We start from the raw sequence: 14704 nt of genomic DNA, 5'->3' as shown, positions 1-14704 counted from the left end.
CCTGTGGACTCGTCTCCTGTGGACTCGTCTCCTGTGGACTCGTCTCCTGTGGACTCGTCTCCTCTGTGGACGAAGTTTCTGAGCTTTTTCTTCTTCTTCTGTTTTTATTGCTCGTCTTTTTGCCTCAGATTAAATGTGCGTTGGTTGTGGCTGTAGATGAAAATGGTTGCCTGGCAACCGGCTGATGAGAGCAGCCTTGAGGCCTGCAGTGATGTCAGAGCGAGTCAGGGGAGGTGTGTGTGTGTGTGTGTGTGTGTGTGTGTGTGTGTAAGGATGGCTTGCCGAGTTCATCTTCATCACGTGCCGCGTTTCTGCTTTAGTAGGCCACCGTTATGTAACCCGTGCATGTGTGTGTGCGTGTGTGAGAGAGTGTGTGTGCTATAAATAAGAGGTGTGCTGCTGCTAGTGTGACCCCTACATGAAGGAGCCGATAAGTGAGCGCTGAAGGCGAGATGACGACGGCGTCAGAAACTGATGGTTTTATTAATTATCTAAGGAGTATTTTATTAAACTCAGGCCGTAGAAACATGAACCGGGTCGTTGGGTTTTTATCCGTTTAGAAATCGAAGCAACAAACAGTTTTATTTGCTCTTAAAATTCAGTTTTCATTTCATATCAAAGTCCAGCTGTTGCATCATTTGGATGATGTTAGAGCATCTAGTAAATGTTGTTAAACTCTAAAAATGTTTAAAATGTTAATTTCTGCATAAAATAATTCCATTTGTGTTTAGTTTATATTTTTATGCTTACAGCAGGAAGTGAGTTTTCTTGTTCAGCTCTGACCTGTGTTCAGTGTTTTATTTTTTAATTTGCGCAGATCTTTAAACTATGAATCTGTGTGATCTATGAAGATAAAATCCATGAGCAGAAATGTTTTATTTGATTTGGTGATGCAGGTAAACGCCCCTCTGTGTTCACAGCAGCATCTTCTTCTTCTTCAGCTGCAGAAAGCTGTAATAAGGTCAGAGAAGCTAAACGAGGCGCTGGACTAATTAGTCCTAATAGGCAATTAAATCCTTTTCACATCGATTTAACTGCTGCCACCAAAACTGCAGCAGAAACACGTTCAGAGTTGTGCAGGCGGCAGGTTGATGGTCATCAGGCCAAGTTAAAGTCGCCGTCCACCAACATGATGCATGTTGTCCTCTGTCTCTGTCCGTTCATCACGCTGTGGAAAAACTCCTGCTGAGCTGTAAGTTTTCCACCAATCAGGGCGGCTCCTCTCTCCCACTGTGGCCCACTTCCTGTTTCTGGCAGAAGGGCCCACTCGGCCCCTCCATGTCCCCTCCTCGTCCCCTCCTCGTCCCCTCCTCGTCCCTCAGGCGGCTCCATATGTCCCTTGCAGGACGCTGGAGCCAGAAGCCGTTCTGGGAGTTTCATTTGACCCGATTCAGGTTCAGCTTTAAGCCCAACTGAACTCTTTGTCTGGTTCTGAATGGAACCGGATCCTGGGTGGAAGTCTGGGTCAGGGGTCAGATTTAGGTCTAAGGTGTGAATTGAATTTTGGTTAGGATAAGGCTTAGGCTGTAGAAATGAATGGAAGTCAATAGAAAGTCCTCACAAAGATAGCAACATGTGTTTCTGCAGCTGATAGTAAAGCGCTCTGCTCCTTATTGCTTTCCTCAGAGTAAATATGAAAATAAACCTTAGAATAAAAATATTTGTATTGCAGCAAGACAATATGACTGATAATTTATAAAAGTTTGAGTTTGAGTGCATTCAGTCAGTGGGGAGGCCCACAGCATCACAGATCCTCCACCGTACGTAGCAGTGGTGTTTCGATGTTTGTAGGGTGTTCAAACGTCTCTCTATTTATGCTGCAAATATTTAACTGGCTTTAAAAGTAGAAAAATAAGTTTCCATAAATAACTTCTCTCCATTTCCAAATATTTTCTGATATTAAAGAATCCATAAAGTCACATGATGACATGCAAAGTTTGCAGAAGAGAATGAAAACAGATCAGAATCTGGATTGGATCCCGTTAATCTGCACACGCTGCATCTTTAATGCAACTAAACCGTTTATTTATTTTACATCTCACCTGAAAACTGAAAGGTTAATACAGAGAGATATTAGGAAAAAAATGCATTTGTTGGACAGGTCCAATCTCACAGAAAATAATAGGAAAAATAGATGAATGCATGAAGGTTAAAGGTCAAACTTTCATGACAGGAACTTTAGAAAAATAAGAAATCATCTTCTCTCTACATCCTGTTAAAGAAAATATATTTATTTTATGTGTCTCATATTTAATAATTTCTAAAAACAAAAAAAATGGATAAAGAAGCAGGTGAACAAGATCAAACTTTAAAGTCAAGACAAGTTGAGTTTTTATTGTTGGTTTTAAATATTGTTTTAATCTGAGGAGGTCATAATTTCTGCATGAAATTGTTGATGAAGTTAAGATGAATCATAACTTCTGGTGTAAGCCGAACCACACAACCAGAAAATAGGCAAGAAATTTTTAAAAAGCATGAAAATATGACGGCAGACAATAAAAACATCTCCAGCTCCATCCTGAAGGTTTGCACGCGGCGCCCCCTGGTGGTCATTTGGAGTATTAAACAGTTCAAAACACTTCTGGGATTATTTTCCCCGAAGAACCTCCACTTTCAACAGAGGCTTTTATAATTAAAAGAATATCCATCCATCCATCCATCCATCCATCCATCCATCCATCCATCCATCCATCCATCCATCCATCCATTCATCCATCCATCCATTTTCTAACACCCTTGCCCCTCAGTGGGGTCAGGAGGAGCTGCTGCCTCTCCAGCTAACGTTCCGGGCGAGAGACAGGTCACCTGGACGGGTCACCTGGACGGGTCACCTGGACGGGTCACCTGGACAGGTCACCTGGACGGGTCACCTGGACGGGTCACCAGGCTGTCGCAGGGCAATTAAGAGAATAGAGTCACAATTTTAAGAAAGATGCAATTTTACCAGAAAAGTCATAAAATTATAAGAAAAGATGTGATTTTTAATGAGAGTAAAGCTGCGATAGTTAAACATGATCCGATTCTTTCTACGTTGTTGAGTCGCTTTAAAGTTCTGCTGCTGATAATAATTTGATGCTGACGTGTTGAAAAATAAATTATTTCCAATTTCTAAAAATGACGCCAAAGTATAACTTCAAACATGCTCAATTTCTTATTTAAATTTTTAAATATTTTTAAAATTATTTTTACTTTGACAATATTACGACTTTTTAGCGTTTCAACATTTCTTTGTACAACCTTTTCTTGTTTTAATATGATTTTATTCTCTATTATGACTTCATTTTAGTAATGTGACTTTCTTGAATTGTTAACCTCACATTATTATAGTTTTATTGTTATTTTATTAGACTTAATGCTCATTTTATTGCACATTTTTTCTTAAATTATTACGACTTTATTTTTGTATTTTTCCAACTTTATTCTTGTATAAATATATAAATATATATAAATACAAATTTATTATAATATCTTTGTTTTCTGGTATTTTTCTGTTTTCTGGGGATGAAATGTTTTCTTGTCAGATATTTTTCTTATTGATTTGTTTGATCTGCAGCTCAGTGACCTTTGCTGACCTCTGCTCTCCTCTGCGCCCCCCTAGGCCCCCCCCAGACGACTCAGGAATGCGTAACAGCGGCGCGGCGGCGGCTCTCAGCTCCACGCCTCCCAGCAGCCTCCCGTCGCAGGCGAACCCCTGCAGCCCGCCGGACTCCGCCTCCTCGCTCACGCCCTGCTCCTCGCTGCCCCCCTCCGTGTCGCCCACCCTCACCGACGTCTTCGGCCTGCCCACGCCCCCTATGGGCAGCGGCGGCGGCTACAGCCTGAGCTCGTCGTGTGGCGGCAGCGGCAGCTCGCGCTCGCCGTCGCCGCTCACGCTGATGCAGGCGGTGGCGGCGTCCGGGAAGCCGTTTGCCTCCAAACCCGTGGAGCTGTGGAGCAAACACGACGTGGCCGACTGGCTGGACAGCCTAAACCTCGGCGAGCACAAAGACGCCTTCCTGGACAACGAGATCGAGGGCGCGCACCTGCCGTCGCTGCAGAAGGAGGACCTGATAGACCTGGGCGTGACCAGAGTGGGCCACCGTATGAACATCGAGCGCGCCCTGAAGCTGCTGCAGGACAGATAGACCTCCCAGCAGGCAGGGGGCGACGTGCGCACAGCTCCCCTTCACGCTAGCTGAAGTTGCCTCTTGCTGTTGTTGTCCTCTCATCCTGCGTCGCCACCCTCATCTCAGAGCTTCGGTTTGTCCGCCCGCTGCTCCCTGCCGCCCTGGGCGACCGCAGGGAGAGCGAAGGGGACCGGCGGTCCGGCCGACCGTCTGCCGGTTTCTGGAATATTTTGAACTCTGGGAATATAAAACCTTATTGGTGTGGAGCTTCCTTTGGCAGACCTGTGCTCTCCCCGCCTCGCTCTGGAATAGCGAGACATTTTCCGTTCTCCTGGAGTCGGTGCGAGAAGAACCAGCTGAGCTGGTCTGTGCTCCTTTTCTATCTTTGCTAGTATTTCTTCAGAGAATATTTCTTCACTAGAGTCCTAACGGAGTTATATTTCTGGGTGCGTCTGCAGCTGTAGGAGAACTTCTGGAGACAGACTCCGTCTTCTGTTGCTTTTCACCTGTTTGTGTCAAAACTAGAGCATCAGCTGAGACATTAAGCCAACATGTCACCGTCCACAGAGTTCATGCACCGTGGAGATTCACACTTAGCTTTCACTCACAGCATGCTCTCACACACACACACACACACACATGGATGGCGTTTTAGATCCTGAATAGTGTGGAGCCCCACAGCATCCACATCAGGATGTAGGGAAACCTGAGGTTGAGGACAGGAGGAGGACTGGACCTCCAACACGTCCTTGTTCTTACTTCACTTTTCCTTCCTGCACTGTGTGATTGTGTGTGTGCGTCTGTGTGCGCACGTGTGTGTGTGTGTGCTTGTGTGCCTGTGTGTGTTACTGTTCGACCCAGAAATCCCTGCGACCCGTTTAGCTATTTTCATAAATCTGCTATGTAGGCCAGTTTAGCAGAAGTAGAACTTTTTGTGCCTCACTCGGTCGGATCTGTTCCACCTCACCAGTAACGGGTCAGCACTGGGAGCACTGGGAGCCCACCGCCATGCTGCCGTGTCACACACCTGTGCGTACGAGTCCAGGTCTGCTTAAAATGGTACAGGAAACATTTTGGGAAATACACAGGTTTGTTTTCAAGATTTTAGTTTCAACTCTGGATTTAATCAACTGATTAATTGAAAATATCAATATTTATCTTGTACACAAGTATCTGGATCTTTATAAAAACAAACATCTCCACCACATCATTTTAAAAAATAACACAAAACACAGGATTGTATTTCATCCACAAATTCGCCCTGAGTGTTGGTAACATGCCAAACCCATAGGGGGCGGTGTAGCGCCAAGCAACAAACCAATGTCAGCCAATCAGAAGCCTTCAACACATCCACGACGTCCTGTTAGGAATTAAATATGGCGCCAGGAGGTTCATATATGAGGGCCGATATACGGAGTAAACTAACTTTAAATAGCGTGTTAGAGTGACACGTTAATAAAATACAAGACAACTTATTTTGGGAATTGTGTCAAAGCAAGTATGTTAATATATTGACACATTATTGATCACAATCTGTAATCCGCAGGAGTTTTCATCTCAAGTTTGTTTTTGTGTGGATGAAAGGTTAAAACGTATAAAAATGAAATTGTTTTCCAATATATTTGGCTCTGTGTTCACTCGGCCTCAGTATAAAACCTGTTGCTGAATAATAAGTCACCAGGTTCTTGTCTGCTGATGTCAGATAAAGAGAAGCAAACTGGACGCATAGCCGCTGAAGCTAATTTAGCATCTTACCTGTCTAGTTAGAAATGCATTTTATAAAACATGCCAGTGGTTGAATTCATTTGATGAAGTAACTTTTTGATGTTTTTGCCAGCTAAAACATTTCATCAGTATTAACCTTCTGTATGTAAAGGGACAGTTTGCTTTAGCTAAAATAAGCTAAGCTATTCAATGTGTTTTTCAACTACAAAACACAGAATTATTAAGTTAACACTTAATTTCAACAGACAACGAGTTACTTTTTCCAACACAAAATGAATAACTGCCATATACCTCAATGAGATGAAAGGATTAAAAATATCTGGGTTTTTTATTCATGTTCCTTGCAGTTTTGTTTCTGATCGCTGCGCTACATTAATTTATAGCAACATAATCAGTTTGATTTGGTCAATAGGACCGACTCTATCAATGCTAATTGCACATAACCAATGATTATATTTATTACTACTTATAATTTCTTAAAATAGAATAAGCACAAACAAAATTAAACATTTTACACAGTTTATAGGGGGAAATATTTTAAATTTGCAGCACCTTAATATTTATCTTGACAAAGAAAATCTCAGCTGTTCAACTGATCCTAAGTAAAAATATAAAAATTGAAAGAGAAAAAGGGTTATAATGCGCACAGTGTTAACTATTAGCATTCTACAATAAGGGTTCATTAATCATGAATTAATTGTTTTTGTGTAAATCAAAGCAACATAAAAATATGTTTAAATTCAAAAGCTGAGTCAAATAATGGGAGATTACATTTTTCAGGTTTAACATGCAGTCATTTCACAAAAGAAACCAGTTTGTCTCAAAAGATCCAATCAGATCAAAGTGTGTATTTCCCAAAATGTTGCATTTGGATCCAGTTCTGTTGGACATAATATCAGCTTGTGACGGATTTAAATAATAAAACTTAATATAAAAAATATTTTAAGCACATAGAAAAACACTTTAGAAGAGAAACATAATATTTTTATTTCACAAAATGACTGACATGTTTGTGCACTGCTGTCAGATTAGAGATTAATAACTGACTACCTGAAGGTTTATTAAAAGTGACACTAAAAATAAGAAGACAAGCAGGACGTCTTTAAAATGTCCTGCCAGTTTTCAGTTGGATTCAAATTGAGCCTTGAGTCTGGCTGTCTGGTCCGCCTGACGTTTCGGTCAGAAATGAGTCTCTGAAACTCGGCTGGAGTTTGGAGTTTAATCTTATTTATGAAGCTGAGGGTTGTTGTGTTTGTATATAAGAGTGTTTAACGGAATAAAAATGTCTATTTGAGTCTGTGTATAAACGGTGAAGAAGGAAGTCTATGAGGTAGATTTATCGCTGCAGGGCCGACCTGATGACCAAAGCCCCTGCCCGCCCCCGGCCCGCGCCCCGCCCTGTGCGTCATCCGGCAGAGGATGCCTTAAAAAGCTTGCTGCTCCCTTCCTCCACCCAGCTCCTCCATCCGGGCACGACCCGCTCTGACCCGTCTTCGTCGGCTCCATCTCGCCCGTCACGCAGCTTTTTTTCAGGAGACAGACATCCACAACCCGTGTGTTCTGTGAACATCAGCCGTACGGTGGCTGGCGAGGGACAATGCTGCTATAATCCTGTTTTCAAACTCACAGCGGCGTGCTGGAGGGGGTAGAAAAGCACAGTATTTTTAAAGATTTGTATAGAGTTCTATGAAATTTTATAGAGGTTATCTGAACAAATACTGTTCAGCACCGATGCTTGGATTGCCAAAAACAGAAATAATATATACGTAGATTAAAATGTGGATTATTATTATGATTATTATTATTAGATTTATGGGTTTTGTAGGAAGCAATATTTATTCTGAATGATTCTCCTTGGTTGTGTTTTATTTTTTCCATTTTCTCACCCATCAGTGTTTTAATGACGTGTTGCCTAAAGTAGAAAACACTCTGCTGCAGTAGATTTAAGATATTTCTGGCCAATCAAGTGTTTTCTGACAGCACCATCTGCCTGAGTAGAGCGCCCCCCTCAGCGCAGAGCGTGTAGAAACTGAGGGAAGCGTGTACATTTTGACCCCTGACCCTGCAGGCCGCGCCCGTAGAAACCTGTATGAAAACCTTTGTGTCAAAATAAATCCACCTTAAACGATAAGCAGTGGCTGCAGTTTTCTCTGGAAACGTAGAGCAGAGTAGATTTAGTAGGAATCTTCATCACCTCCCCTCCCCCCACTTCTCCCTCCTTCATCGTCGTCAGACATTCAGGTAACTTTTAGTTTCTCTTCCTTTAATTTCCCATGAATAGATTTTATTCTTTAAGTCTTCATAGAGGCTAAGATGTTTTTGGTAATTTGTGCAGAAGACTTGTGTTCATGTTTTCTATGTTGCTGTAATTTTGTGCTACTGAATCATCATAGAGTCGACTAATTACTGAAACGAAAAGAGAGAAATTTCCTGTAAAAGCACTCTACTTCCTCCCCTTTCAATTCCTCAAGGTTTCTTGTATGGCAACCAAAAGTCACTGTAAGAAATAAATATAATATTGCACTAGAGCCGTGTTCTTCCGGTGTTTTATTGCAGCAGCAGGTGAACACCGCCACCTTCTGGAGAACGTTGGTAGGACTTCAGTTCATTGAGTGACTGGAGGTGAAACTGATGTCCATCAAACTGCAGACCGTAGAAACTGATTCAGGAACATTTCTGGGTTTTATTTAGACATTTCAGCTTAAAGCAAATCAAAAATTATTTCAAAAATCAGATGAAAATCTTTAAGGAGAAGTTTAAAATAATCACCTTAAGTCTGTTTTTGCAAAGTTATTTTCTTCCCCTAAAATTTTGACCAAAAAAAGTGATTAAAATGATTTTCAAAAAACACTTAGCAAAAAGTAGCAAGTTATTCTGGCAAGTTGACGATGCTCTTTGTCAGTCATTTCATAAAGCGAGTAAAGATAAATTCTTTATTCCTTGTAGTTTTGTGAAGCTCCACCAAACTCTTGAATGGATTTTACTCCACAGTCCTCCAGGGTTCTGGTTCTCATTTTCTCACCACTTTTTCCTTCCACTCATTCTGTGAAAATGCTTCAGTGACACCAGTTTCCTGTATTTGCTTCTTTTTTCACAGTTTTCTGAGACACTGAATTTTGCATTAATTTCTGAGAAAGAATATTTCCCTCAATGTGTGATAGTTATGAAAGTTTCATTTCTGAAATGAGTGGCCAAGAACATTTAATATATTCACAATATTCGATTTTTAAAAGGTTCCTGCTCTTTGCCTGAAACAGAGGAGTAAAAGACTGACTTCCAACCTGGAGGATCCACAACGCCTCCGTAATTTATCAGACATTTGCACTCTGAATTCTGAAAGCTGCGTTTTCAGGTAATATCTAAAAAGAAAATGGACCCAAAAATATTAATTGTTCATACTTTATTTATTGAAACATAAAAATAAAAAAAAAGAAAATGAAAAAGCAGGTAATGATGTGACTGAAGCCAACAGATAAAAATAATCCATTTGAAAAGGTCACTTTTATTAGAAAACCCAGAGATGAATTAAAGTCGGAGCTTTGTTCCCTCAGAGCAGCCGGACGCCGGCAGCAGGCGCCCCCTGGTGGCGAAGAAACATTAAGACAGAAGAAACTAAAACAGACACCGAAACATTCGAAGCAGCGAAACGAACAGAAATAAGTTTAAAAATGATCAAACAGGACATGATTCCAAACATGATAATACTCTACAGGGCGAGTTCAAGGCTCGGCCTGATTCTTCAGGGACAAAAGATAGAAACTCTGAAAACGTCTCTGCTTTAACCGGCTGCAGGCGGAGGGAGGACTCACTCCCAGGTGGAGACAGGGGGCGGAGTCAGGGGGCGGAGTCACTGCCGGACCTCCACGTAGTTGGCCGGGAAGAGGCCGTAGGCGCCCCTGCAGACGCCGCGCCACCAGCCCTCATCGATCATCTCGATGTTGGTGATGACGTCATCGGGGTCGAAGGAAATCTCGTCGTCACCGGCTGAAACGAGAAGAGATTAATTTAAATCAGAGCCAAAATTATAGCTAAAATAACAAAAAAATGAAATTAAGAAAACATTTAGTTTAGGCTGAAATAAATAAAAACGGTAATTAATGGAGGAAAAGTATAAATAACTGGAACTAAGTCATGAAATTATTAAACCACAGATAAAAATGAAAACTAAACTCTAAACTAGTGAGTAAACTGATCGGTTCCGACTGAACGAGGCAGGAAGGATCCCGTCTCACCTGCTTGGTAGTCGTAGAGAGCCACAGCCGTCACGCCGAGGTCGTCTCCGTACTCGTACTGCTGCACATCTGCATGCAGACACACAGCATCAGGCCCGCAGCATCACTACTAAACACACAGCATCAGGCCCGCAGCATCACTACTAAACACACAGCGTCAGGCCCACAGCATCACTACTGAACACACAGCATCAGGCCCGCAGCATCACTACTAAACACACAGCGTCAGGCCCGCAGCATCACTACTAAACACACAGCGTCAGGCCCGCAGCATCACTACTAAACACAGCATCAGGCCCACAGCATCACTGATGAAAAATGGCCAAAATTCTGCAGCAGTCAGTGTTCCTGCAGGTTTCAACAACAGTTTTAATTTAATGGCTTTAAACTGCAGGATGTTCAGCTGCTTACAAATAAAAAGTTTTTTCTTTATATTTTTGCAATTCATTTAGATTTTTATATTATGTAGCTTTTCTTTTCCCCTAAAAAGCATCAAATCATAAATAAATTCTTGGAAACAAAAATGTTTTCTGGAAGTTTCCTACATCGTTAAAGTTGCAGGAGAATAGCTGCACTGCATGATGGGGTTTGTAGTTTTTTTTCCTCTCAGTCAGAACTACAAATTTCTCAAAACAATCCCAGTTCAGCTGGAACTTCCTGGATGAATCTTCAGCTCTAATTCAGGATGAAGGAGGTCTTGTGATTTTTTGGGAACCTGCAGGAGCCTTTGGAACGCCGCCTGAGGAATTCCCTGAATTAATCTGTGGAGAAGGCGAAGCGCCACCTGCTGGAGCCGCAGCCTCGTCGGGGTTCTGGTACAGGTCCGGCTGCTCGTAGGCGTCCTGGGCTTCCTGCGTCTCCTCGTACAGCGGCTCGTCGTTTGCAGCTTCGCTCTGAGAGTTCTGCAGGAGGAAACAGGAAGTCATATGCTGGGAATGTCCAGGAAGTGGCGGACTGAGGCTCCCAGAACCCACCTGGAGCTCTGCGGCAGGCTGGACCGGGGGAGTGGGGCTGGGAATGGGGCTGGGAGTGGTAGCGTGGGCAGGGGACGGCGGCCGCTCCACTTTCCGCCGCGCCTCCTCCTGCTCCTGCTGCTCCTTGGCGTGGCGGCGCGCCCGCTCCTCCTCGGCCCGCCGCCGGTCCTCCTCCTCCTTCTGCTTGGCGATGTTCTCGAAGCGAGCCTTGATGCTTCCTGTGCTGCTGCCTGCTGCTCGACAACACACAGAGGTCAAAGGTCAGAGACGTTCAGAGTCCTCTCACTTTAACACGGCGTAAAGAGGCTGGGCTCTTGAAAAATAAATACATGTGATGTGACAAAATTTGGACAGAAATAAAGTTTTGGAATATTTTAACTGAATAAAGAATATCAGTTCAAATCCAGCATGTTGGATAAAACACTGCTGAATATTTAATGTAAACTAATCAGATTCAGAATGTAAACCGATAAAGACTGAATCTAAGGGCATCCAAGAGGTTAAAGGTCATTTATGTAGGGTGGAAGACAGACCGTCAGATTACAGCTCGGAAATATGAAAAATATCCATGTCAGGTTGTTTCTCCAACACACTTCAATTTAGATGAAAGAGAAAGGCAACTTCATCTGATGGGTCAAGTTTTTGTTCTACGTTTAGTTTTGTCAAACAAAAGCTTAGAACAATAAAAACAGAAGAAGAAGAAGAATGATGATGATGATGATGGTCCTCACCAGCTTCCACAGGTTTGGTTTTCTGGTAGGACGGCGTCGGCTTCTCCACGTCCTCAAACTTCCCGGCACTCTGAGAGACAGAAACATGTCAGGAAGCTGTTCCGATCCGGACCGGAAGCGGTTCCGATCCGGAACAGAACCACGCGGAGCGTCACCTTGTCCATGCGGTCGTCCTGGACGCCAAACTTCCCTCCGAATCCTTTGGAATAATCTGGAAGAGAGACGGCAGAGCGTCAGCTGAGGAGGCGGAGTCCATCAGAACCGGTCCGGTTCTGGTCCGGATCTCTGATGGAGCGGAGCCAAGGGGGCGGAGCCTGATGAGCTCATGCGGACGGAGCTGCAGCCAACAGGAAGTGGGCGTGGCGTGCACGGTGACCCGACAGCATGCCGGTAGAGAGGAGGACGCGGCTTCATGCAGAGCAGGTCGGAGAACGGTCCGATCCGGCAGAATCGGACCTTCAGCATTTACAGATCAATGAGCGCAGAGAGGGGAGAACAGTCGGTCCATCAGAACCAGAGCAGCACTGATCCGGACCGGTCCGGCTTCCTGCCAGCAGAACTCCTGGTTCCTAACGGCCCAACTTCCAAACACCATCAGGAATCTGATTAGATCGTTTTATTACAGTCAGTTTGATTTTAATCTGGTTTTATTCTCACATTATTAACATTTTACTATTATTCTCTTTACCTCTGGATAACTATTATGTTACGACTGCTGGCATCACTACGACTTTATACTTGTGTTATTATAACTTTTTATTTTTAAGAGTATTCTCATGCTTTAGTCTTAAATTAATTTAGTAGACTTATTCTCGCTTTATTATAACTATTCACATAATTTTACTTTTATTCTTGTCATTTCTAAAACATTTTTACTCTGGTCCTAATCCATCAGGAGAACGAATCACCTGAATCGTCTCACTGGCATCCAGATGGAAACCTGCAAACAAATGTTTCATCATAATCTTTTTTCTTTCACCAAACTTTACCAGAAACTGAGAATGTTGATTTAAACTGAGTTTTCCAGATGCTGCAGGAAGTCGGTCATTTACTGGCAAAGAGAAAAACTCCTAAAAACCTCCAGGAATCCTGGAGATCAAAAACGGAAAACTGATCAAAATGGAAACGACGTCTAATTTTACCACCAATTAAAACTGAAATGAGCAGCAGAACGTTTGTTTTCCTGGAAGAAATTTGATTTTCAGGTTAATTTTTGATCTTCAGATAAAAACAGAGCAAATGTGAAGAACTAAATATATTCATGATTTTTTTATAATTAAGAGAAAAACGACTAAAGGAGTCAAACATCTACATGCTGGTCCATCAGTGCTGCAGAGGTGTGTGTGTGTGTGTGAGAGAGAGAGAGACAGCAGGAGCCAGACAAGCCGAGGGAAACGGGAATGTTCCGGATCCGGAATGTGTCTGTGCCTTTCTGGGACTCGTGCTTGGCCAGGTTCTCCTTGTGCTCATAGCCCAGAGCACAGCGGTCCCGCCTCTCCACCTCTACCCCATACCGCCCTCCAAACCCACGCTTATAGTCTGAAACACACACACACACACACACACACACACAGCTTAGACAGACAGGAGCTCCCACAACCACCTTCAGACAGGAAACAGGAAGAACAGGTTTCTATGACGACATGCTGGGATGTGATGGCGTTTCACCAGAGGTCCAGTTCCTGGATGAAGGTCAGAACCGGTACCAAGAAGTGGATTGAAGCTGATTCGCTTTTTCCCCAACGAAACTGATTCTGTAAAACCCGACCAGACTGGACCCGACCAGACTGGACCCGACCAGACTGGACCTGACCGGACCTGACCGGACCCGACCAGCCTGGACCCGACCAGCCTGGACCCAACCAGCCTGGGCCCGACCAGACTGGACCCAACCAGCCTGGGCCCGACCAGACTGGGCCCGACCAGACTGGACCTGACCGGACCCGACCAGCCTGGACCCGAGACCTGACCGGACCCGACCAGCCTGGACCCGAGACCTGACCGGACCCAACCCGACTGGACCTGACCGGACCCGACCAGCCTGGACCCGACCAGCCTGGGCCCGACCCGACTGGACCTGACTGGACCCGACCAACCAGCCTGGACCCGACCAGCCTGGACCCGACTGGACCTGACTGGACCCGACCAGGCTGGACCCTACCGGGCCCGACCAGACTGGGCCCGACCAGACCGGGCCCGACCAAACTGGGCCCGACCAGACCGGGCCCAACCAGACTGGACCTGACTGGACCCGACCAGCCTGGACCCTACCGGACCCGACCCTACCAGGCCCGACCAGACTGGGCCCGACCAGACTGGGCCCGACCCAAAGTGACCCAGATTCAGGTCTTTATGTTTTAATGAAAAAAAGCAGTTAAACCCAACAGCTCCTTTTTACAGTGACCCGTTCCAATCTGGACCGGGCCGACCCGGTTCAGAGCGACCCACAGACACAGATCCAGACTCTCAGGTTTCTCTTCCTCTTTTTGTGTGTTTGGAGAAGTTGTTAACCTGCTTCAAATGAAACCGAGCAGAACTGGAGAGGAACTAAGAGGGTCCAACAGAACCGGTCCGCCTAGAGACCCAAAAGCTCTGATAACAGCCGGGTTCTGGTGCAGAACTTTGAGACAGGAGGATTTGAGCTGCTTTCAACACGGCTGCAGATAAAACAGCTTATCGCCCCGGGGCGTCCAGAGCCGCAGCGGGCCGGAACCGGGCCGATCGTACCTTTCTGAGATTCGTGAAGCTGCAGCTTCTCCTGGTGATCCCATCCCAGCGCCGATTTATCCTGCCGGTCCGTCTGAACACCGAACTTCCCACCAAAGCCTTTCACATAGTCTGGAGGAGAACCAGAGGAGAACCAGAGGAGAACCAGGAGAACCAGAGGAGAACCAGGAGAACCAGAGGAGAACCAGGAGAACCAGAGGAGAACCAGG

At 44.5% G+C, this 14704-nt stretch overlaps 2 protein-coding genes across 10 annotated transcripts in view; one reads left to right on the top strand and one right to left on the bottom strand.

The window, feature by feature from the left end:
• Window positions 1-8359, top strand: part of LOC106945570 (SH3 and multiple ankyrin repeat domains protein 2) — a 127752-nt gene extending 119393 nt beyond the window's left edge. For all 9 annotated transcript variants that reach the window (XM_015029336.1, XM_015029334.1, XM_015029330.1 and 6 more), the window contains one exon: window positions 3599-8359. In XM_015029336.1, coding sequence (XP_014884822.1) covers window positions 3599-4124 — 526 coding nt within the window. In that variant the 3' untranslated portion in view covers window positions 4125-8359. The remainder of the gene's footprint in view (window positions 1-3598) is intronic.
• Window positions 8360-9214: 855 nt separating this feature from the next.
• cttn (cortactin) overlaps window positions 9215-14704 on the bottom strand; it is a gene marked incomplete at its 5' end in the record, with an annotated part of 13487 nt that continues 7997 nt past the window's right edge. Inside the window, 8 exons of the mRNA XM_015029302.1 lie at window positions 9215-9815; window positions 10064-10132; window positions 10848-10965; window positions 11038-11270; window positions 11769-11838; window positions 11924-11979; window positions 13197-13307; window positions 14496-14606. Coding sequence (XP_014884788.1) covers window positions 9679-9815; window positions 10064-10132; window positions 10848-10965; window positions 11038-11270; window positions 11769-11838; window positions 11924-11979; window positions 13197-13307; window positions 14496-14606 — 905 coding nt within the window. The remainder of the gene's footprint in view (window positions 9816-10063; window positions 10133-10847; window positions 10966-11037; window positions 11271-11768; window positions 11839-11923; window positions 11980-13196; window positions 13308-14495; window positions 14607-14704) is intronic.

This window comes from Poecilia latipinna, unplaced genomic scaffold (assembly GCF_001443285.1).
Source record: "Poecilia latipinna isolate Pla-1442-1.1 unplaced genomic scaffold, P_latipinna-1.0 Scaffold150, whole genome shotgun sequence".
Lineage (NCBI taxonomy): Eukaryota > Metazoa > Chordata > Actinopteri > Cyprinodontiformes > Poeciliidae > Poecilia > Poecilia latipinna.
This window is presented reverse-complemented; position numbering and strand designations above follow the sequence as displayed.